Consider the following 24,692-nt stretch of genomic DNA (forward strand, 5'->3'; position numbering starts at 1 on the left):
TGATCTTTAACCACTTTTCTTTTGAATATGTTTCCCAGTTTTAAAGCTATAAATTAAAGCTGTAAAGAAGGTTTCAGCTCATACACACCATCATGCTGGACATTGTCTTGCTCAAAGGTACTTCCACAGTGTCTGACAGAGATATTCCTGGGCAGACATGACATTTTAAACAGCATACTTACATGTTTCAAACTGTTAGACTACTGTCATTTCACCCAGCAGAGTCCTTCAAAATAACACAGTATGGTTTCCCAGTTCACAGACAATAATTCCTCAGGCACATCATTACCAGACTGTTATGGCCAAGATTATATAACTTCCCACTGCCTATCATGTGGTTTTGTATGTAAGGTAACTACAGGCTAGTTCCTGGGTTTCCGCACCACTCAGCACTGAGCCACCAAATCCCAGATTACATTCAAATCCAGAGCCTACCTGGAAGAATGAGTGACTATAATGACTATTATAATCTAATTACAGTTGCCTACAGTGGTGTTGTTACCGCTGTAATTAAATAGGAACAGTAAGTGATCAAGCAATGTTTACTGATTAATTGAATGTAATGGATGATTAAAATTACTAGAGTTCTGCACAGTAGCTACAATCATCAGAAAAAATAACACGATAAATGTCTCAAGGAGTATTTCCATGGTGGTCCTCCAACATCCAACAAACAACACACCACGAAAACATGACACCAGTCAAACACATATACAGAGTCGCTGAGCTTACAAACCACCTTTTAAAGGCCACTTGATGTAATCCATTTTAGACAAGAAGAAACCTATTTCATGTCTTAAAATAATTCATATACATTCAAAAGACAAGAGAACCCTGCGGGACTCCACACTCAATACTTGCTCAGATAATGTCCTGTTTACCGCAAGCACTTTGTCCTTGAAAAAACATTTAAAATTTACATTTTAGTGAAGCACAAGGTGTAATGCTAATGGTGCTCCAGAACCATTTGTTTTAAATACTATTTTGTTGTATTTTATGTAAAATTTTGTATACAGTACTTTTAAAATCATATACCACATTTCTATTGGCAAAAGTGTTTCTGTCATTAGCACTTTTGGGGTTTTGGTAGGGGCAATCAAATTTTGTTTATGCCCCCAAAATCTCAATGGGATCAAAAACCAAGTCCAATTTGTTTTAGAATGAACACTAGTTGAACTAAGTAATTAAAACCTGCTTTACTGGATGCAAATCTCATATTTCTGTGTGAAATGTGTCTTTGGATATGTAACCTGGTAGGAAAAATGCCACCTTTGGTGAAAACATGAAGGGATTACTTTGAATTAACCCCTGGGGGAAATTAGCTGCTAGGTACCTATGAAGCCCCCTTTCCTCCCACTATTTGTGTCCACTCTCCAGCATTTAATAGCTCAACATTTGACGTGTGTTTATTTGATTAAGCATAACATGTAGCACAGTGTCAGCAAAGGAAGTCTTTAAAGTAGTTTGTCACTTCTTTCAATTTCTGGCAGCCTAATAAAGCAGACCTGCCTTAATGTCAGTTCAAAAGTAGCGCCTATTTCCATATTACCAAAGAAAATTACAATAAATCAAATTACACTATCATAAAACGTGTATGAGTTAGTTTTTCCAGAGGACACCAAGGCTGACAAAAATGATAAGTGGACCATGAGTTAGGCTAATAGTTTTTTTCTCATGACAGCAACTTTGCCAGCTCTGCCAAGTTGGAAATGTCGCCTTGTCGGAAACAAGGGAACGGAAATTATAGCCAATATGAATATGTAGGCTAATGCCAATGCAGAGAGTAATCAGATACTTTATTGTAAATACCTCTCTTCCGTCTTGTTCTCTGTCAAATATTAAATTTCGCTGGAATTGTACGATTTCATGTGACAACTAAAAATGATTGATGTTTCACAGATTTGTAGTGAGGTATTGTCGCTAGAGGTCATCAGAGGTTCACGCCGCCGCGAGGACTTTTCCCAAAACATTCCCCTGCTACGTCATTAACCCCCACCCCGCCTCGTGCCACAACGACTGTTGGCTTGTCAGCCGAACTGGACGCGCTGCTCCTTGTCTAAGAAGATATGAAAACTGTCAGTTAAGGTCAGTTGTTCTGTTGAAGAACTGGGGGCTGTTGATATCAGAGCAGCGTCACGGCTCTGCGCCTCCTTGGAGGCTGGCGCCCTTTGAAACGTTAACTCTAAAGGGAATGGTAAGTAGCTTCAGTGTGGGGTTAGCTTGTAGCATCAGTGCTAGGTTAGTTGTCAGTCACTGACCGCTGATGGACAAAGCACCAAAGGTCTGGCTCAACCGGGTCATGGTGCGGTTCTGGCTAACTCGGTGGCGGTGTTCATGATGGACGTTAAATTGAAAGTTTTTGCAAGTTGTCAGTTAACGTTATTCTGTTTGAACCTCGTGATACAGCACAGGCCAGGGTCCAACCTCTGGATATCTAAACTAAACCTGCTCTTATACATTAGTTAATTAACATTTAGTAAGAAGGGATAATTAACGTTAATTGTCATGTGTTTATGTTTTAAATGTTTTTCTTCTCTCTAATTTTACTATGTTTTGCGTCTTTTGTCTTATTGTTTTTATTTACCCAAATGTTGTCTTGCTATTGTTGGGCCACACTGTTTAGCTCTCTGTTGTTATATTGACCTCTGGATAGCCTGCTTTTGCCTTGCTTTGTCTATCAAAGCACTTTGTAAACTCAGTTTTTGAAGGTGCTGTACTTTGTTGTTGTTGTTGTTGTTGTTGTTATTATTATTATTATTATTATTATTATTATTATTATTATTATCTAGTTTCTCTCTTAGATACCAGAGCTAGGGTGACAAACATACATCTTTATAGATTCAAGACAAAGATGGGTAGTCATTATTTGTTTATATATATATATATATATATACTGTATATTTTTATATGATTCATTTAGCTAGTTTTAGTGCCTATTTTCTAATATCTCTGAGGTCAGATATTAAATACTAATCTACATATATAGTATAGTATATTTGGGCAAATTATTTATTTATAGATTAACAGGAAACATGGGGAGATAGCAGGGGGATGACCTGCCAGAATTCAACAAGGGATGTTGGAGGTACATAGTGTCCACTAGGTCATGGTAACACTTGCCTGTCTCTATCTTGATAAGTACCGTAAGTGGACCGTGAAAACACTTGTGACAACAATGGAAAAAAGCCTAGCTTTACTATTGTTTACTTTTTATTCTGACCCTGACAAAGTCAAATATGTTTTATTTTATCAATATATTTAAATCTCATGAAACTAGTCTAGAGCAGAAAGAATAGTTGATGACAGAAAATGAATTATCTATAACTTTCATAATTGATTGAAGTCAATTATTCAGTACTATTCTCTGGTATTATCTTCTTTAATATGAGGATTTCACGTCCCTGTACACAAGTGTTATTGTATAGTGTTTGTAGCCATTTAGGTGTCATATTGACGTGCCTATTTCACTAATAGATCTGCCAGTTTAGTTGAGTATTTCTGCCGCTCTTGTTTTCAGAAATGGGTAAACACAGTGACCCAACCTGTGAGCTATGACAGAGAAACTATCTGGCTGGTGTTATGGTGTTATTAGCCTTGAGGCTAGAGTGCATGCATGTCAAAATCAGGCTTTTCTTCATTCCAACACTCTGTTTTAACTCTGCTTGTGTTTGTGTCCATTTGTTGGTGTTAACATATATATATATATATATAGTGCTAGTAAATGCAGTTTTTAAAGATCTAACTATTAACTAAAACAATTGCATTCACATGCAATTGTGTAATTATGTAATTTTAGAAAAGGTTGTAGTTTTTATGTGAGTATGTAACTGTTGTTTGAGAAAAGTGATTTCATTTTTAACTTGAAGTGCTCTTGGAACATTGCAGGCAGTCTGTGTTGGAAAACACTGAGTCACAGCTGCCCAGCAGTGACAACCAGCGTCTCCCTGAAGGATTAAAGCCTTAGCAACATAACATATTCAAGACAGGACACACAGCCAGAGGCACTTATGATTGAAACAAAAGCTACCTGCATTTTACTTAACAGGCCTGTACTTCCTCTTTGTTTCAGACTGTGTGTTGCTGGTTTCTTTACTCCAGCTACTGACTCCCATGGCTCCAGGAACTTCCTGATTCTGGATCTGTCAAGCAGTAATAGGACAGGTCAGCTAACAGGTTGTCTCATGGATGCATGCATTTGAACACAAATGGCCATCCCAAGTCCTCAGAAACCAAGTTGCCAGTTTTTGTGCTGATATTATATTCCCACCCTGTCAGGCCCAGGCAAAGAGAGATGAGCTGGGCTGAGGAGGACTGGACGGTGGGGCTATCTGGACGGGTCCTGCAAAAGGTGAAGGAGTTGCAGGTCCATCAGGAGCGACTGTCCAGAGAGAACAAGCAGAAACAGCTGCAACTGGACAACATCAATACAAGCCTTGAAAAACAGACTGTGAAGGTACACGCAGCCATGTTGCTTTTTGGCTAACACTTACTGTAAATGGGGCTGTTCCCCACAAAATAAATTAGTATGACAAATATAGACACAATTGTTACCGATTAAGTATGCGATATTGCGTATGGATGATGGCATATCAAAGTTTACTTTTAAATAAATATCCTTATCAAGCTAGGTGAAGTTAAAGTCTGGTTGATTGTGCCTAATAAAATGTTATGATGCATAGTACTGAAGTGTGCCCTGAGAACCATATCCAAGTACAAGTATCCAGGTACAAGTGTATCCAAGTATCTTAAATACAACACTATCATCATATTTGGTGCAACCTATATGTTTTTTTTCTTCATTCAAAAACAATGAGCAATGCAGTTGTAAATATGTTGTATAAATATTAGATTACATGTATAATCCTGCCATACATTGGCATAGTCAATCATCTCTGACAGGATTTGTTATTTCCATTTTTTTTTTTTTTATAATCCTAAAATATGTACTTTTCCCTCTCCTTTTCTTCCTCCCCTGCCAAGTATGAGGAGGTCCGTGGGGAGCTCCAGTGTGTGCAAAGAGAGCTCCAGAGTGTTCGACAGGAGACCAAGGCAGCAGTGACCAGCAGTGACCGCCTGACCCAGGAGCTCCAGACCAAGCAGGCCCAAGTATGCTCTTTGGAGGGCCAGCGAGATGCTGCTCGCGCCCTCAACAACAAACTCACCCAGGAAATCAAAAGGTAAGGACCAGTGGAATGACATTCATGGACTCCAATGAAAATGACCCATTGTAGTTTTTTTTTATTGTTTTTCCTGATACCTTTGCAACATATGGGTTTTGGTTGATTTTTAGATGTCATGAAACTGTAATCAGTTTCCTTAACGCCACTGAACTCTTTCCATCGGTTTCTTATTTCTTCTTCTCTCTCTCTCTCTCTCTCTCTCTCTCTGGCAGGCTGGAGGCAGAGCTGGAGAATCTGCAGAATAGCAGCAGATCGGCAGATACCACTCTGTTTTCTACACCCTGCTGGAATACAACCTCACCCTGGGAACACAATGGTACAGTCCTGTAACTTCATGACTCCTGTGTTTATTCTCTCTGGTGGTTTCTTCTTTTCATTTAATTACTGTATAATAGGGCTGTACCCGACTCAGAATTTGTCAGTCAAATTGGATTAGGCTGTTCAATACGAATATTCAACAATTTGTTCCTTTTTATTCAGGTATTCAGACATTCAGCGTGACAAAGTTGTTCACGTAATAAAGTAAACGCGCCAAGTTAGCCCTCCAAGCTAATGCGTGCTAACCTCTATAGGTAAAAAAAAAAAAAAAAAACATAGAGAAAAGCACACTTTTATTAACTCCCATATGATAACGACAGCACATAATGCTACAGCTTCACCTTTTCTGTTTTTACCCTTCACAATAAAAGCCCAATTTAAATTGAGAGCATTTAGCTAACCCAATAAAATAGCTTGCACTACGCTAATTACATTTTTTGTCGATACTAAATCAAACGAAAGCCAGAGACTATATCATATTAAGTTGCTGTGAGCTTCTAAGAAGAAGGCAAAAGATAACATTATTCAGAGCCTGACCGGGCAAGGCCTCTCTCCCGAGTCCAGGCAGCTGCCTCCGTCTCACTCAGACTCACCCTGGGTCCAGCTGCTTGTCCTCGTCGTTGACATCTTCACCGAGCAGAAGGGATGACTTGACGTAGTGAATTGATTTCACCCCAGAGAACAGCGCTCCTCTGAAAGACAACTAAAAACCCACTGCTCAACTTGAAGACTTTCAGTCGACTGAGGGGTCACCGACTGATGATTCGAATATTCGACTTTCAGGGGGCAGCCCTACTGTATAGTTTGGAAAATTAAACGGAAAAACAGCATGACTCCCAGATGAACAGTTATAAATAAACTCCCTCAGCTACTGTCCTTTCCCAACCCTTCACTCTCTAAGGACTCTTGTTATATATTCTCTTTCCTCTTATGTCAGTAAACCATTTTTTTTTTCTGCTGTTGGTTCTGTTCAGCTTTGGTCATTGGCTTTAGGTACCAAATCTAATCCATATGCTGTGTTTTTGCCCTGTAGGGAGTAGAAAGCAGGAGAGGCCAGGGCATAGAGATGAAGGACAGAGCCGGGCGCTTCACATCCGAGTAAGTACCAGCACGTTTTTATGCTGAGCTATGCATAGGCTAGTTCAAGACCAATGTGGGTTTTAGCTTAAAGCTGCAGTTCTCTACCTGTAGGAATTGGCTTACTTCATGTCAGTTAAACAGAACTTCCTTTTGTCTTTCTGTTGTATTTTCTTTAATTATTTCCTCCACTAATTAACTAACTACTTATTATCTGTTTTCATTGCTCCTTTATTAACAGCAACGTGCATTTTCTTTAGCCAGGCTTTATGACCTTCCTAACATGTCTGTGGTTCAGCTCATTTGTTTCTATTGAAGACATCAATCTTTAAACATGTCACAAATTCTTGGGGGGAAAAAGCTCAGTAATATCTAAAAACAGCTGTGCATTGTAGTTTTGAGCAAATTATGCTCAAACAGGAGTAAATTGTGTATTTGTTATGGACTATTTTCAGCTCTGGATTTGGTGCACTAGTGAGTATTTAGGTAGCAGGATTGCATATGTGGGTTTGACTCAAAATAACCTACAGTGCCCATCCATGTTCATCATAATGAAGGAACATAGTCACTAAGTACTCATTGATTGTTTTGGACAACAATGGAAGTCTGTGGAACAGAGGTATACGCTATATAAGGCTTTGGCTACAGAGACAGTATTTTGGTAGGAGCATCAGATTATTGCAGGCTTTGGTGTTTTCATGGGATTTGTTTACAATAAGAAAAATATAGAATATCACCAGAATTATCCTTTTAAAACAGGTTTTTCCTACTTGTGCACTGCTAAACTCCATTAGACTGTAATGCGTTTGTTTAACTATTGTGGCAGTTTACTCTTCACACCTGATCTGTGATTTATCTCTCGCCTTCCACACTCTTTCCTTTGTTCAGAAAGTGTTTGTCATAATCACAAATATGTGGTGAGGCTGTACAGAGTCAAATTTATACTTAGGAAGCATCAAGAACATAACAGCAATGAGTCATTCTTCGGTAAAATGCTGTTTAAGTCAAAGTGAATGAGCTTGAGCCCTAAAGCCCTGTTTTGTAAATTCTGCTAATGTTGTTTTTTGTTTGACATCCTGTTAAGGCTCACACCCTCTTTTTTGCTTTATCCTTTCTGCTGTCCTCGCTTCAGCAGCAGCTCCAGTTCTCTGAAGTAGGCACAGCCTCGTTACCACGACAACAACACAACAACACACCCCACCGCCATCCGTCCGACCAATCAGATACCTTCTCCACTCCCTTGTCTGCATTTCCGTGGGAACGGGATGACTCGAGGCCAGCAGCCAGGAGACTGTCTCCCTCTGCTCCCCAGACGCTCTGCGCTGATGTCATCAGTAAAGGCCAGCAGGAGCAGAGGGTTTATGGGAAGGAGAAGGATCACAGGACAGAGACAGACAGTGAGTGACATCAAATGGTCAACATGGTAATATGGCACGACTGGCTGGTACATGTTTTGCGATTGGTCGTGCTGTGCAAACACCGCCCCTTTTATGTGAATGCAGGCGTCGCTGGATTGGGAAACCCTGGGTTGACTGAACTAGTTGTTAACCACCGTGGTGACACAGCTTATGCGGGACCGCGGTTGTTAGGTTAGCGAAGCCGGGTTACTGAAAGAAATCCAGGGCATGTTGATCTTGATTCGTAGTACAGGCCTCTGGACCCAGCATGGACTAAAGTAAAAAGAAGTTCTGCCGTTATCCATTAAACTTGGTAGTCTTGCTTTATGATACAATCCCTTGATTTTAGTGCTGACCGATAAATCATATTTTCATTGCCATCGTGATATGAACATGCACGCTGAACCCATCGTAAAAGACTGCCTGAAACGCCATGAATAAAAGTGAATATACTTTATTATCGTTGTATGGACACAACGGAATTACGTTGGTGGCAACCAGTGCAGCAGCAGTAAATAAATAAAAACAAGATTAAAAAAAACTATGGAAAAATCATTCTATTTAGGGATGGTTACTGAAACCCGGTATTAAACAGGCCCCAGGGCTAAAAAGTATTTATCATCATGCTGCAGCCTCTCCCCTGCTTTGTGTCGAGGCTGAGCACACACACACACACACACACACACACACACACACACACACACACATCAGATCAGAGAGACAGAGGCACCTCAACAGTACTTGTTACGTAAGAGGTTGTGTAGAACTCACTGGCTCAGCCACAGACTCCTGTATTTGCTCTTAGGCCAGCTTCATGATGTACAGTGGCTCTTAGTACACTTATAATTGTGATACAACACTCCTCTTTCTCTCTGCTCCACTCTGTGTGTGTTTGTTCAGAGGAGGAAGGGGACCGTTCAATCTGAAACAATACATCCTTTTAGCTGCTGGGATACAGAGTGGGAGGGACGGTGCAGTGCTTACATTAGGTGTGCTTTTTTTGTTGGCTATTGCTGCTGTGTTTTGTATCATGTTCCTCTCCACATCATTGAAGTCACACATGTACAGTATATGCTGCTGGATTTTATTCAGATTTGCTTCTTAATGGGGTTGTATTTGGTAAATGTAAAAATTGTAGAAAACAACATTGGGTTCTTAGTAGTACAACAAATTGTGATTATAATATACAAATATATACTAAACATTCACAACAGCTGGAAAAAACTGTAAAATACATACATGTGTATTAGTAGATTGTTGATTTTTTCTTTATAGGCAAGTGAAGATGGTGATAACGGTAATATTTATAGATGCTTCAGTGTGTAGCAGCTCTTCACTTGAAAGGTTTAACAGTGTTGTATTATTAAAGGAACAGAAAAAAAGATACAGGGCAACATATCGGACAGACATTGATTTCATCCCTGGCTTTGGAAACCAGCAGCCTGACACTCGCAGGCTCTGTGAAAGTATCATCCAGAGTTAAAACCGCTGTGGTCGTCAGTGAGCCAGTCTGTATGGATTGACCTCATTTGTGAAGACCCGAACTGTGTGTCGTTGACTGTTGGTGGTCAGTTGTAAGAAATTAGGGTATTCTTGCTGATAATGTTGATGCTCAGTTAAAATATGTGTTTTCCCAGTATTTCCTATCCCCTGGTTTCTCTCTGTCGCTCTCCACCCACTCATTCACCCTTCCCCCATTTAAAGTAAAATCCTTCCTACTCTAGGATTCTAATATTTTTACAACTCTAATTTCCTCAAATATTATATATATATATATATATATATATATATATATATATATATATATATATATAGAGAGAGAGAGAGAGAGAGAGAGAGAGAGAGAGAGAGAGAGAGAGAGAAGACTGTCTGTGCAACACACCCACTTTGAGATGAATACACAGACACAGATTTACAACCAAAGTTGCAATATGTTCATCAACATTGTATCTACTAATCTTAATGCAACTTTATATCCCTGTAAGTATTGATTTCCTGTTCTTTTTCTTAGTCCACCCTTAAGTCCCACATTGGTTTCAAACGTTGAAATTTTCATTTCTGTTTTTAAAATTGTCTTGCGTTTGTACTTAAAAGGTGTTTAGGTGAGTTGATGAGCTTAATAACCAACATGTCTCTGTGTGTTTTGGTCCATCCACCAGCATCTTTATCAGAAGTGCGGAGTCGTGTAGCTGCTCTGGAGGAGGAGCTGTGTGCGAAGGCCGGGATGTTGAAGTCTATTCAGAACGAAATGGTGCAAAGCAAAAAGGAGCTCACGGCCAGGGAGCTTAGCCTTCAGAAAGCCCGCGACGAACTCAGCCTGGCCCACACAGGCATGGCCCAGGAGAGAGAACGGGTAAAAACACCTACTATCACAGCTGATACAACTGGCGGTGCTACTACTACTGAAAACACATTGTGTTAATGTTCTGTATTTCCCATAAGCCCTATTGTTTTTGTGACATAATGGGTGTTGCCCTCATTTGTCAAAACATTTCTCTTTGACTTTTCTGAAAATAACAAACATGTTGGGAACATTTTACTTGTTACACAATCAGTTATTATCGGGCACTTTATAAAGGTTGTTGCTGGAAAAACAGTGCCTTTGTTCTATTCTTAGGTGTACAACAATCTAGCTAATATTTTGTGAAATCTAACCTTTTGGCAAACAATGTACAGTGCCGAGGAGAGACTGCCAATTCTCCCATTGTCTTGTTTAAGAGTAACTAGGCTAAGCTCTCAAAGTGTTGGTGCTTTCCTGATTTCAGAATGTCAAATGCAGAACCCTAATCAAGCATCACAAGATAAAAACAAAGTGAAAACAATATAACACCACTTAAAAGCAAGTCGATAAAATAGGTTTAGAGAAGTGACTTACATATACAAAGAAACAAATTTGACCATTTACATGTACACTTTAGAATAATTGAATGCATGACAGTAATTGCAATATATTTAGCTGTGTACACGATCTAAGCCCAAAGTTGTCTTATTGTCAATATTAAAGAGAACATGTTTGTGTGGCAGGCATCAGGATCTGAGCAAAGGCTGAAGCAGCTACAAGAGGAGCTGAAGTGTCAGAGGCAAAATGCAGAGAGCAGCCGACTGCAACACCAACAACGCTCTAAGGAGATGGAGAAACAACATCAGAGGGTGAGATGGACGAATGGGTAATATGGACAGATGACAGACTGAGATAATTAAAAGAAGCGATTTGGAGAAACGGCTAAAGGAAGCGAGAGACATTTTCAGATTTGTCTCCAGCTTGCTTTTTGTTTCGTTCCACTCTTAGAAAAAAGTAAATTTTTTCCACTTTACAGTTGAAGATAGTGACTCAGATTTTGGTGTGTGTGTTGCCTCCAGGATTTGACGGAGCTTCAGAAGGAGAGGCAGTGTCTGGAGAAGCAGCATCAGCAGGAAGTGAATAAGCTCAACCAGGAGCTCCAGCAGGCCAGGACGCTCCACAATGCCCTGCAGGCCCAGGCTGACAAGGTAAATATACACACAAGGTGCACAAACTCATACACATGAACAAGGCAAACTAGCCTTCTAATATGCTTTTTCATACAAACACATTTACCAAGATAAAGCCTTTTCAGATCTGTATCAACACTGGAAACTGGGCACTGAAATGTACATATTGTTTATATTTTGGTTCATATGTCTGATCAGTTTTTTCAGCGTTTTCCTGTTTCTCTTTCCTGCTTTCTATGTCCTGTCTCCCTCTCTCTTTCTCCTGGGACTTGTATTATTTAATCCAAAGGTCAATAAACTTATCTTGCTTCGTCTCCCACGCTTGCTTTTTTCCCTTGTTGTTTTCTCTCACTCTCTGTTTCACTCTCTTGCCCTCTGTGTTTCTGTTTCCCCCCCCCCACCCGCTGTTCTCTCTGCTTCGTCCTCTCTGCTTCGTCCTCTCCTCTTGGTTTCTCCCCAGTGGAAAGGTTGAGCTGCGAAGGTAATGACCGTGTGACTACGTTTGAAGGTGCAGAATGCTTTAGTTATAGAAGCGTGAAACAAACTCATAACTTGTGTGTGAGAAATAGTCAACAGTTCATAGTAAGGGAGGTGTAAAGGCATGGCTGCAGGATGCGGATGATGGTAGATGAAGATTTGTATGATGGTGTGTTGAGGCAAGTTGCATGAATGTAGATATTGAGGAATGTGTTTGCGCTTGAAGTGTAAATGTTGTAATTTTTGTTTCTTTTTCAATACCCTTTACCTGAAGGAATGCTGTGGTATTTATTTTTGTATCAGAAAAACAATAACACAAAGTTTAATCTCAGCACAAGCGTGAGCCTCTTGACAAAAACCTCTTGGAAAAAAAACCTATGCTTTTTAGACATGGTGTTAAAAGTGAGCATTCATTCTACCCGCAGTGTCCCTTTTTACCTTACTGTAAGCCTTTTGTAAACCACACAGATGTTATCTTGTTATATCTGATAACGCTACAGAGAGACACACAAAACACACAAAAGAGGCACAGTTTGTGATCCAAGTGACACATTTACACAGCTCTTTGTGGAATTTGTGTTCACAGTTTTTAAAGTTGCACACAAATGACAAAACACAAAAAAAACAGTAATGAACTACTTCCTGAGAAAAGTAGTTAAACTGATTACATAATATGACATGAACTTCAATCACTAAATGTACTGTTCTCGGCATAATTGGAATTATTGGGTCAATGAATATTGTAGAACAAAGTCCATATTAGTGGCAGAAGTTGTCTGTACTTAATGACCACAGTAAAAACCTTCTCTAAAGTATAACTTTAGAAGTCAAAGCCTACAGCGTTGAACTGCCACCTTGTCTGCTATTTAATGTGCACTGACTGTACATGTTGCTTTTTCCAACGTGACATGAAGGTAGCATAAGACACAAGAATAATGAATCCAAAAAGGCTGAATAAAGTAACCCATTTGTTGGTTTAGTAAATGTAATGTGATTACTAAAATTGGATCAGTAATCTTATACAGCAGCACTCCACAATAACGCTACCTTTAACACTGTTCACATGTACCATGACATGAGAATTTGATATGAGCACTGGTGGGAAGCCGATCAGCTTGTTTAGTCTTCATCACTTTCCCCAGAGAGTTAGACATTAGACACAGCTTATGCTCGCTATTGATCACTGATTGCTCTCCTGCTTCCCCTTCACTGGTCCTGATTCCTGCTCCTACAACAACATCCATTAATTTCTTTATTTCTTCTTTGTTGTTTTGCTTGTCTTTTTCTTATATCCTTTCCCTCTAATCTTCTTTGATTTCATTTTCCCTGTTTTTATTAGCTACTGAGTCATAATATCCTCTATCAGCTGTCTCTACAGAAGCAGGCGTTGGACAAAGAGTTGGACACACTGAAAGAAAAACTAAAGTGGACGGAGGGGCAGCTGCAGGAGAGCCAGAAGAAAGAGGCACAGACACAAGCCAAGCTGACGGTAACACACACATAGACACACACCCAGAGTCTAGTGAGTCAGTGTCTCACTTTATTTAATTATTCATTAGCTGTGGGTATAAAATGAACTCCATACATTTTTAAACAGCATCTTAATGTGCAATATGTCAGTCCATGATTTTTATAATAAGTAAACTGTAAATTAATTATAAGTAACTTGTGGCTTCTTCAATCATCCAGCTGCATTATTATGTTTTAATAAAGGTATAGATGTGGGTGTATCATTTCACAGAGCTAAAAAGATGAGTTGTCTGATATTAATTTCTTAAATTGCCTCCCCTGTTCCTATGGCAAGGAATGAACCTTCATTCTACTGTACTCAAAAAAAGCCCAACTGTACTATTACTATCATTATGAATCTAGATGGTGAACTGCTGAACTTGTACACAAGTAAAGCATTTGCAGAAGCTTGGTACAGCCACGCTGCAGAGGATATAACACTCCAGAGTAGTTTGTTTGTGGCAGTTTGTTTGTGGCAGTTCATTACATGTATACCAGCTTGCATCATCAGCATTAATGCTGTCTTTATCTGTGACTTGTTTGTCTGTGGTTTGTTGCTATTGTGACACTGTATAGCTGTCAATACAAAGCTCTTACAAAGTTATTGTTTATCTGGAAGTCCTGCTGCACAAATACAATTACCCAGGCAGGTGCAAATCAAATTTAAACTTCCGGCAGAATTATACCTGCTTCTTATATAGTTTTAAAGTAATCTGCCTTATCATGGGATTCTGGTAGACATATTGTAGAGAGGCTGATGTAGAGGTTTTAATGTCAACAGACACATATTTAAAAATTTAATCTCAAAACAGACCATTGTTATGGACAATGAAGGATCAGCTGAGCACTCCAACTAATCTGAGCATTTGACTGGATTCAGTCCACCTTATTTGTATTTTTTACCCTATCATTAGGAAGCCCTGCGTGAGGCAGAGGGTGTGGCAGTGAGTCTGGAGCAGAGCAGGAAGAGAGAGCGAGGTCTGGAGGAGGAGGGGAGGAGACTGGCAGAGGAACGAGCCGACACCCTTCATCTCCTCAAAGAACTGCAGGGTGAGGAGCGAGCTGTGGGTGGGAGAGAGGACAAATATCATGATATGTACAGATGGTAATTATGTGCAAATACTTGTTGACACTGGCTTAAACCAGTGTTCGTCGGTGGATGCCGTCCTGTTGATAAACTTAGAATTGGAAACATTTCACATTCATTATTTAAGTGGACAAGTCATAATGAGTACTTGACATTCGTGTATGCTGTACAATACATGCCGTGTTAAATCCCCTCTAACGCTTAAGTCTCTTATCCCAGTGCTGCCTCTTACTGGTCAATAATACAACATCTATTTTGTCAAATAAAAATACCAAAAACTATTCCAGTAGCACACTTGATAAAAAGATAAGCTCTGTCTTTTCTGCTTTTCCTCCAGCCTATAATTTCTTAATGCCTATGTGGTCTGTAGTAAAAAAAAAAACTTGTATCTTCTTTAATCTTTTAATCTGCTGTTTGTATTTATTTTCTTTTAACTCCAGAGCAAAAGGCTGTCCCAGCACACCCTCAACAACCTGTCCAGTTTTGCACTGTTGGACAGAGTTTCTCCCCTCAAACTTCTTACTCTCTTCATTCTCGACCATCAACTCACATCAAGGGGCCCAACACCACCACCCTAGCCGAGCAGAAGAGGGAAGAGGATGTGGATAAGAGAAGGGCAGAGGTCGCAGCATCTTGCCCCTCTGACAGAGAGCCGGGAGAAGGCATCGACTCGGAAGACATCAGCAACCTTATCTCCCCATCCTCTGAGTGTTTACAAAGGGGACACAGAAGAAAAAGTAACGAGGAGAACAAAAGTAGAAATGAGGCGATAGAGAGTGACAGCTCTGGGACAAACGAGCACTCCACATTTGATCAAGTAATCTCTAGTTCCTCTCACTCTGCTGCTAGTACGCCCACTAACGCCTCTATGGATGGTTCCTCTGAAAAGACTCCTTCTCTCAAGGCCTCTGAAGACCTCAAGAGGGAGAATGCCACACTGCGTTCAGAGCTAAATGATGCACGCGAAGAACTGCAAAAACGACTTGAGGACCTAGAAGCCCAACGACAGGCCGAGACAGAAGCCAGGACCCGGCTCAAACAACTCAGCCGCAAACGTGCCAGCCAGGCTGTGGATAAGGACGAGCAAGAAAAGGAATTGAGGGCACAGCTGGAGAGTGAGAGGGCTGAGACAGAAAGGTTGAGGAAGGCCATGGCGTCATTGGAGACAGAGATGAAAATAGAAAGGAAGGAGCGAGAGGAGGAGGAGAAAAACAAAGCACTAGAAGACCGGGAGAGTAAATTGATAGAACTTAATATCCAGCTAAAGAAACAGCTGTCAGAGGTGAAAGCCCAGCTGGCTTTAGAACAAGAAGAGAGAAAGCGAGAGGAAGAGGAGAGAAACCAAATAACAAACACAGACATAGATGTAAAGGAGGAGTTGAGCATGAAACTGGAAGAACTCAAAGCTGAATTGGAAGAACTGAAGTGCAGTAGAGAAGAAGACTCACTGGAAGAAGAAAATCTCTCAGTTGCCAACAGCCCGCTGACATACCTGACACTCCATAATGATGAGCTCAACATTGTTTGCTGCGACAACAAGCTCCTCCCTTCGCCAGAGAAGCACCTCCTCTTCTGCCAGTCCACCAACCAACGCAACATGCTTGTATCTCAGGCCACAGCAGGTCTCATTCAGGAAGAGCGAACAGTGATAGATCCAGAATGCTCATCTCTGGAAGACGACAGACAAAACTATCTGAAAGGGCCATCCCTGTCAGACCACAAAAGATCACTTTCTGACCTCCAGAAGGTTGAGCCAGCCTTCTCAGATTTGGCAAAAGAGGTAGAGCGCCTGAAGAAGGAGAATACAAAAGAGATGGAACGTGCTAACCAGTACCAGGTTAAACTGGAGGCCCTGCAAAGCCAGGTAAGTGATGTGATGTGATATACAGTTTAGTACTTAGGTTTGTCCAGCCAGAGTTAAACAATGTACTGTATATTGATAAGATACAAAGAAAACTATGTTATATACTACATCATAACACTTGCATTGTAAGTAGACATCTTCATCTAAGTGTTAAACTTATTATGTCACTTATTGACTGTGATACTTTGGTTTTGATAGCCGAATGGTATTGTTGAATAGATATGAGTTATTAAAACAGATTTATTAAACATATGTTTTTTTTCTATATTCTTTCTATAGCTGTTTTATGAATGCAGCTAGACACTCAGTGCAGAAGTCAATAAAACATATAGAAAGGTACAGCAATAAATACAAAATACAAAAAAAGAGTACAGTACACAGGTTAGTGCCAACATCACTGGCATTGCCTAACTTTCACCAAAACCATCTGAGAAACCAGTGAGAAAAAGAAGCCACAAACTAGGGGTCCAGGCCAAATTACATATTGTTAAAAAAAAAACAATAATTGATGGAATAAAGACTTCATATATTTGTCACCTAAGGAAATAAACTTCCGTCCTGATGGAAGCAAATACAACTCTTTGTGTAAATGGCACTGGGAGTCCAATAAGATGACCTGATCTTTCTGTGTGGCCCTCATTTACAAGTGGTAAAAATAATTTAAATGCACAGCAGCGACTTAAAGGCATGCATTCACAATTCTTCCTATTAAGCTTTGGTTTGTAGATTGAGGTTACCAAATCAACAGATATTCGCAAATATTTGAACTGACTCAGTAAAGGAAGCATACAACTTTTTCAACAGAGTCTTGTCAACACTGAAACCTGAGCATTCTTAGGTTTGTCTTTTTAAATGGGCTGTGTGGCTGTTCTTAAAACACCGTAAAGTTCTGGCTGGAGTGGCTTATTACCCGTTTATCTTCAACGTGTTCTCTATTCGTGTGTCCTTTTATTTTCTTCTCAGGTGACATGTCAGACAAAGCAGCTAACCACAGCTTTTGAGAAGCAGAGTCAGTACATCTCTGGTCTTTTAGTTGAGCTGCAAGAGAAGGAGAGTGCCCTCCTTAACCAGGGAGAGGAAGTGCAGTGCTACAAGCAAGAGCTGGAGGCACTCCAGGCTGAAAAAGAGGGAGCGGAGAAGAAAAGAAGAGATGAGATGACGGTCAAAGTGGTGGAGGATGGAGAACAAAAAAAAGAGACACAAGATGAGAGGTTGGTGGTGATCTCAAGGCTTCAGGCAAACCAGGAAAATAAGTGTGCTGTCAACCTCCTTACTACAAACTCTCTGGCCGACGGTGACTCTGATGCACAGAGAGATGCAGGTCAACTAGAAATTGTGACATTTGATGCTGAAAGACCAGCACCTAATAGTGATGAATCAGACAGTGAAGCCCTATGGTCAGGGGAACAGCATCCAGGCGCTCAGCCCAAGACTCAGAGTAACCATGACTCTGCTTGTGTGATGGGTGAGACTGAGTGCAGTCAAGATGGAGAAACAGCAGACGTGGTTGCAGAACTACTCGCTCTCCGACAGGAGAATCAGCTGCTGAAACAAAGACTAGAAGGCTCGACTGTCTCAGACACCAGGACCCCATTATTACACACTGACTGTGAAAACCAAGAAGACCCAGCCAAGCAAAGCCAAAACACAGGAAATGCTGCTCTGTCCTGCTTGGTGGAGCAGAGGTCACCCAGTGTGCCGAATGACATCACCACTGACGCACGGCAGTCACTGTTGCAGGATGTGAAGAGGAGGGAAGATGGGAGGACTACAAAGGCTGAAGAAGAGCTGGAGGCAGTGTCTGAGCTTCAGATCAACCGCCTACAGCAACAGGTAGTGACAGTGTACTACCTCTTAATATCACAACATTGATCTAATGTGATATGTTTAATGAAAAAAAGGTGACAAAAACAGTTTAAGTAATTAACATAGACAGGAAAATTAAATATATAATGGAGTTTATGATGTTGATAGTCTTCACTGGGAAACTGAATTCATGTCCTTCCTTTGAATTGAATAGAGGTGTGTTATATTACATCAGAAGAGGAAAACATTCATCTTATTTATTTTCCACCAACATAAAATTGTTCCCAGTTTCAGCATTTCCTTGTAAACGATTTGTGTTTTTCCTAAGTGAGTTTTATTTTGAACGTCTGCTTGATGTAGTCTGTCCTTCCACTCCTGTCCAGGTGGAGGAGCTGCAGATGAGGCTACGGACTCTCTCCGCGGAGACCCAGCAGCAGGCCGGAGAGCTTGTTATGTGGAAACTGGCCTCCCAACCAGCACCAACATTTGACCAGTTCCTTCCCAACACAGACAAACTGAGTGAGACCCTGGACCAGATATCTGCCGTCAGACAGTCACAGTCAAACCAACAGACTGGCCAGGTTCAGGCTTCTTACCTCGGTGTTCAGGAGAGCCCTGGTAATGTGACAGTCATCAGAGAAGATGAGTTATTCCTCTCCTGCCCCTCCAACAAACTGCAGGGTTGCATGTTGTTCTCCAGGTAACACACTAATACCAGGGCGACAGAACGATGAAAAATACTGCAATAACTTACATTTGAAGCTTGTGTTAAATGCATATAAGTAAAGTGTATGTATGTATGTATGTATGTACAGTTTAATGTATGTCTGTGTATATGCTTCTGTCTTTTGTTTAGCTTTGAATTAACTTTTTTGGTCTTGTTTTACCACAAGGCTTCAGCACAGCAACCTCCTTGAACCAAAGAGCCCCCATCCTTCTGAAAAGACTGCAGCGCTTCAGGAATACGATCAGGACTCTGCCACAATTGACAAGGTAATTTGTTTTTAATCATCACTCACTTACATACCAGACCACCATATGTGTTTTAGGCTCTTTATATCAGGGTTTTATAGAGAGATCATTTTAAGTAGATATCGCTTAGAAGTAGGGGTGGGACGAGATACCCAGCTCATGAGACGAGACGAGACCAGACACAAGATTGGGTTCACGAGATCAAGACGAGAAGAGATTTTAACACTATTTTACAGAAAACTTCAGTGAAGAAATAAGACTGGAAAAATAGTCCTTTTCAAGGATTTCCTATTCAATCGAAAGTCACAAAATGAAAACCGAGCACTGAATGGTTTTGCCGCAAACTCAAATGACTGGCTTCTCTCCTGTATAACTAACAGTTACACTGTTACTTATTCCATATGTACTGTGAAGAGATAGTCTCTTCACTCAGAGAACCAAGGTTTCCAATAATAAAAAATATTAATGAATTCTTATAAAATGATTAGGAAATTACGGACCTGACAAATACATTTTTGACTTACAGGTATTGGGCACACATTTTTGTATATGGTATGTAGGATTATGCCTCTAATTGTTCTGTTTTTTTCTCTTGACTTAGGAATCTGAAAAAGAAAACCTGGAGATCAACCTGTTACATCAGTCAAATACCTGTCAAACACAACACAAAGAGGGGAGAGACACTGAAGTTATTCAAATGTCATCTGAGAAAATGGGTCAACCACATGCCACCAAAGATTCCCACAAAGTCACAGGACCAAAGCGGACCAAATCAGCTGAGTGTTGCACAGGGAATCCTGGGGCCAAACCAGATGCTTCCAGAGCAACCAATGACATAAACCCAACCAACGATTCTTCAGACAGATATGTCAGGGCAGAAATGAAAAGCGTCAGCAGTCAAACAGAGGAGAGTTTGTATCCTCGCAGTGCTCCAACAGCCTCTGAACTCTACTGTGCGTACACACAGACTGAGGAGGAGGAGAAAGATGAAGAAGAGTTAGTAGAATCACCTCCTGTCTCTCATGTTTCTCCTGTCCCGTTATGTGAGGGAGCAAAGTTAGGAGACAAAATGTTGTTTTCGGGTTCCTTCCCTATCCCGGCTGACCCGGCCCATCTGGCTGAAAGAATCCGCCGTAACAGGACACAGCTGTCAGCGGCCTTTGACGACACAGAGTATGAACCCTATGGACTGCCGGAAGTCGTCATGAAAGGTAACTTTGTTAGCTGTAAGTTTGTGGGGTGAAAAAAAGGAAAACATTGGGCTTGAGTATTTTTAGGTTTGTGTAGAATTGCGAAAACACACAATTAATACAAAGTACTTGAAAAGAAGCATCATCCCTACAGCCTAGCTCCTCTGTTGGCTAACTGTGCTTAAAGGAAAATGAACAAGATATGTGTCTTGTTTTGTCAAAAGTGTCCTCAAACAGCTTTGGAGTTGTTAGAAGGCATATATTTTTTTCCTATCTCAATACTGGATGCATATATATTAAAATGACATGCATACATATACATCTTAATTAATTTGTATAACCAAATAGCTTTTTTAACGGGAGATATTTGGATTTCCATTCTGACAAACAAAACAAAAGAGCAGAGGATTCAATATGAACTTATTTGACAATCACCATCATTAAAAGTATTGCTCTGCTGTGAACATCAAAACTTTAAAAAGGTGAGGGTAGAAAATGTAGTTGGAATAACAAAAACAAATGCTGGATTATAAATTGGTTGAGTATCATTAATAGTGTTCATGGGTGCAGTCTCTGAGTATCGGAATCTTGGTTGTGACTTTCTGACCCTGTATTGTACAGAAAACAGAAGTTCCTGCTATTAGTGATGTTTTCTCTCTGTGCTTCCTCTCTTTATGTGCTCTTTATTTTTGTGCTTTCACACTCTGTCCTTCATCTGCTTTCCCCTAATCCTCTTACTTATTCCTCTGTCTCCCCCCTCTTCCCATCCTGTAGGTTTTGCCGACATCCCCAGTGGTCCCTCGTGCCCCTACATTGTGAGAAGAGGTCTGTTAGGCACGACTGTCGTACCTGTTCCTCCGAAAGACCCGAGACAGGAGGAAGAAACAGATTAAAACACAGTTACAGGTAACCTCCAGAGACGATGAGAAAACTGGTGTAGATTTTAAGTCTCAAGAAATTGAAAGGGCTCTGAATAGAAAAAGACCAAAATGAACATTATGTTAGTTTTCGTCTCTGTATTTTCCAACTTTCGACTTGAAACGGAGAAAATAATCATTACTTGCAGCCCTAGTGCCCATGTTCATAATCAAGGAACATGTCACCAAGTGCAACGGTGTGGCTCATAGGAGCAATCCATTATTGGTTTAGGTCTTTTGCAAATTAAAGATTTCACCAGACATATCGTTTAAAAAATATAGTCACAAACAAGTGAAAATATTGTCTTAAACTATTATTTTTATTTTAGTAACGATTTTGACTCTATCCTAAAATATATTCTTACATTTGCATGTTTTTGCATTGTTGTTGTCTATAGATCTGGTGAAAAGAACTGATCACTGTGGCTTGACGATAAACCTCAGTGATGGACGACAGCAGCCATACAGGGACACTCCAGTCACCAGCAACCTGAAGTACTTCAGACCTTCAAACCAACACAGGACCAGTTTAAAAAGGGCTGCTATCACACATGGACTTTTGTATATGTGCAGGTAACTGGGTCTGCAGAATAAACACTTCCATTGTGTGGTCACTAGTTTATCCTCTAATTGCTGCGTGGATACTTTGCTGTTTTTTGCCATCACAATGCTGTCACTTTACACCCACTTTATATTTAGGTACAGAGGTAGTGATTTAGTGTTGCTTGTTGATGTTTATTTGAAGTTTACAACCACTTTTCCAAAGGGATTGTTTAGTTTTTAGTGTCTCTGCATTAACTTATGGGTCTAGCTGCAGCCTACTTTGAATAAAACAGTGCCTAGAGGATGCTTTTCTAAACAAGTGCCTGTCAAGATAAGCGTGACTTGTTTTCCCAGAGGGTGAAACCAAGAGAGGCCTGTTGTGAAAATGTGATTTTTTTCTTTTCAATCCTTGAAGTGGCTTCTTTATGGGCACTTGTAAGTGTTTTAGTTGAAGGCCGGTGTTTACAAAAATTATGTGAAAGCATAGTGAGCATGTGTGTGACGTTAGCTGTGAATATGGACATGTGTGTCCTCATCTTGACGTTACTGTTTGTATATATGTGAGTGTGTGGGAGAGAGAGAGGGAGAGAGAGAGAGAGAGGCGAGCACATGTCTATGACTCAGTCTAACCTGCTTTGGTTTCCGCTCCATGTATGGTGATGCACACTGCGCTCCCTCTCTCCTCCTGCTGCTGCTTTGCTTCTCTGTCTTACACTAACGAGCACTCAGTGGTTGAACTTACGAAAAACTAATCATTTGAAGCTTTATTTTATGAGCAGAGCGTACAGATAAATTCAGTTGGTGTATTTGATCAGATATAATTTATTTGAGTGATGTGACTGTTTTTGATAGATTTTGGTTTTTGCACATTTGTTACTGTGCCATACACAACAGTAGCTCACGTGTGTGTACACTGTAGATTTTGTAGATACGTTTGGAGTTGATGTACAGTTTGTATTATGCCCTATAACAGGATCTCACCACTTGTCTTGCTTTGACCTTGTAAGTTTAAAGGATTCAGGAGGTTCACATTTTTTCAGGTCTATCTTAAAGAGCCCCTATTATGCTTTTTTTATTATTATTCCTGTCTTTTATTGTATTATATATATTTTTTGTGTATGTAATAAATACAAAAAAACACATTTCACTCCAAATGGAGCTTTCTCTCCCACAGGCAGCAGTTTTTCTCAACTGCCTAAAAACGGCTCGCCCACATTCCCGTTTGAAATTCCTCAATTAGTGATGTAATTAATTGAGAATGCCATCCCAGTTTTACATATGTGCCCATTGACACAGAGCCCATTGGTGCTGCCTGACCATGCACAGCCCACACAGTGGCTTGTTTGAATTTGGTTGACCAATCACAACAGAGTGGGCCAGCTGACCAATCAAAGCAAACTAGGCTATTTCAGAAAAAGGGCCAAGAGCTCAGACAGTGTTTCACGTGGAGGCACTGCAGCATTGGGCAATATGATAAACATGTTTTTTTTAACAACAAAGCATGTAAACCTATTCTAGTAGTACAAATTTGATGCTGAAAAGGAGTATAATATGGGCTATTTAATACTATACTCACATGTCCACATGTACATTGAAAAAATTGCTGGTTGTTGTAGTTGTTTCTCCTATCCATACTGGCCACAAGAGATCCTTTTCTTAGAAAAATGAAGTAAGATAATTGATTAATGTTAGAAAGGGGGACGAAATCTACAGTCCTCATTCTGTGTTAAAATAAAGTTTAATGGAAGCTAATATGAAACTTGAGCCGTCTGAGTGTAGGTTTGGTCACACCAGAAGGTGGTAAAGTGAAATGAATTTGTGTCTCAGCAAAATATTTGGTCTCAAAGCTTGGTGATGTAGTGGTCAGTCACAATAGCTCCTGGAGATTTTGCCTCTTTTCTTTAGTTTAGCTCTGTCGATATCGGCACAAGATCACAAAGTTTATTCAAAACTGTAGCCTTATATTAGCTTCAGAAACAAGACTGGGTTTTGTTGCTGATTAATTACACTGAATTTGCTTTAAGAAAGGTTCTCTTTGTTCCCATTATGGACAGAGGGAACTATTAAAGTGACCATTAATTATACATATTGGCATGTGAGCATGTTTTAAAACTTAAAAAAAGGTGAACCTGTCATTTTAAAACCTTGCTGAGCTGTCTTTCAATGACTTGAGATTATTTCGGCGGACATATTTTTGTTAAAAGTGTGGAGTGTTTTTTTTTATGTTTATATTTTATTTAACCCGTATGTTGTCTTCCCATTGACCATGAACTTGTTGTCCTTCGGGGTCATAACTGAAACTGAACTTTTTTTTGGGCCCTTTTCTCCACGTTTTTGTCCCCTTTTTTTGATGCTTTTGACGCTTTTTAAAACGTTTTTGGTCATTAAACCTAATTTACATGACATTATACCAAATTTGTTAAGCTAAAAAAAAGCAGAAATTATGAATTATTTTTACTATTAGTTAAGACCGGAGGATGTTGAGTGGATCACAGACTGTCAAAATGTATTCAGGACACGGTTTTGAAACCATTTAAACATTTTTGTAAATGCGATGAAATTGACTAAAACACCCAAAATGTTATGTAAATAATCATAATTTTTTTTTTATGTCGTATGGGTTCTATACAATGTACATCCATGTTATTTTGGGGCAATTTGGTTGAAAGAAACCCATATTTCTGATATGAAAAACTTTGAAAACGGGTCTAATTTGACCCGAGGAAAACACAAGGGTTAAAGGTAGAGTCGTTCTTTCCCAGCCTTGACTCAGTCAGAGTCACTCGATGCCATCACAATTTATCTGCCCCCCAAAAAAAAAACAAAACAAACACACATTCACCACCCTTTCAGCTGCCTTCATATCTCTGGGATCTGTAGTCTT

At 40.0% G+C, this 24,692-nt stretch overlaps 1 protein-coding gene across 3 annotated transcripts; it reads left to right on the plus strand.

The window, feature by feature from the left end:
- The first annotated feature begins 1,995 nt into the window (after positions 1–1,995).
- Positions 1,996–24,190, plus strand: LOC144524302 (uncharacterized). Of its 3 annotated transcripts, none has more exons than XM_078260459.1 (19): positions 1,996–2,085; positions 4,070–4,161; positions 4,276–4,453; positions 4,981–5,177; positions 5,393–5,496; positions 6,532–6,596; positions 7,708–7,972; positions 10,132–10,325; positions 10,997–11,122; positions 11,333–11,461; positions 13,287–13,409; positions 14,344–14,479; positions 14,957–16,380; positions 17,344–18,213; positions 18,570–18,886; positions 19,080–19,179; positions 19,760–20,369; positions 21,123–21,254; positions 21,664–24,190. In XM_078260459.1, exons 3-18 carry the CDS (start codon positions 4,292–4,294, stop codon positions 21,239–21,241), a joined length of 4,941 nt encoding a protein of 1,646 aa, XP_078116585.1. In that variant the 5' UTR covers positions 1,996–2,085; positions 4,070–4,161; positions 4,276–4,291; the 3' UTR covers positions 21,242–21,254; positions 21,664–24,190. The 3 variants fall into 3 exon arrangements, with proteins under 3 accessions (XP_078116585.1, XP_078116583.1, XP_078116586.1); XM_078260457.1 differs by having other exon boundaries at positions 2,004–2,194; XM_078260460.1 differs by having other exon boundaries at positions 2,004–2,194; positions 7,711–7,972.
- Positions 24,191–24,692: the final 502 nt, after the last annotated feature.

The sequence above is a fragment of the Sander vitreus genome, chromosome 10 (genome assembly GCF_031162955.1).
Source record: "Sander vitreus isolate 19-12246 chromosome 10, sanVit1, whole genome shotgun sequence".
Classification (NCBI taxonomy): Eukaryota; Metazoa; Chordata; class Actinopteri; order Perciformes; family Percidae; genus Sander; species Sander vitreus.

Coding starts and splice junctions, on each gene's coding strand:
- LOC144524302 (XM_078260459.1), top strand. CDS start 4,292: ATGAGCTGGGCTGAGGAGGACTGGACGGTGGGGCTATCTGGACGGGTC. Junction 6,597..7,707: donor GCCGGGCGCTTCACATCCGA/GTAAGTACCAGC, acceptor TCCTCGCTTCAG/CAGCAGCTCCAGTTCTCTGA. Junction 16,381..17,343: donor TGGAGGCCCTGCAAAGCCAG/GTAAGTGATGTG, acceptor TTTTCTTCTCAG/GTGACATGTCAGACAAAGCA.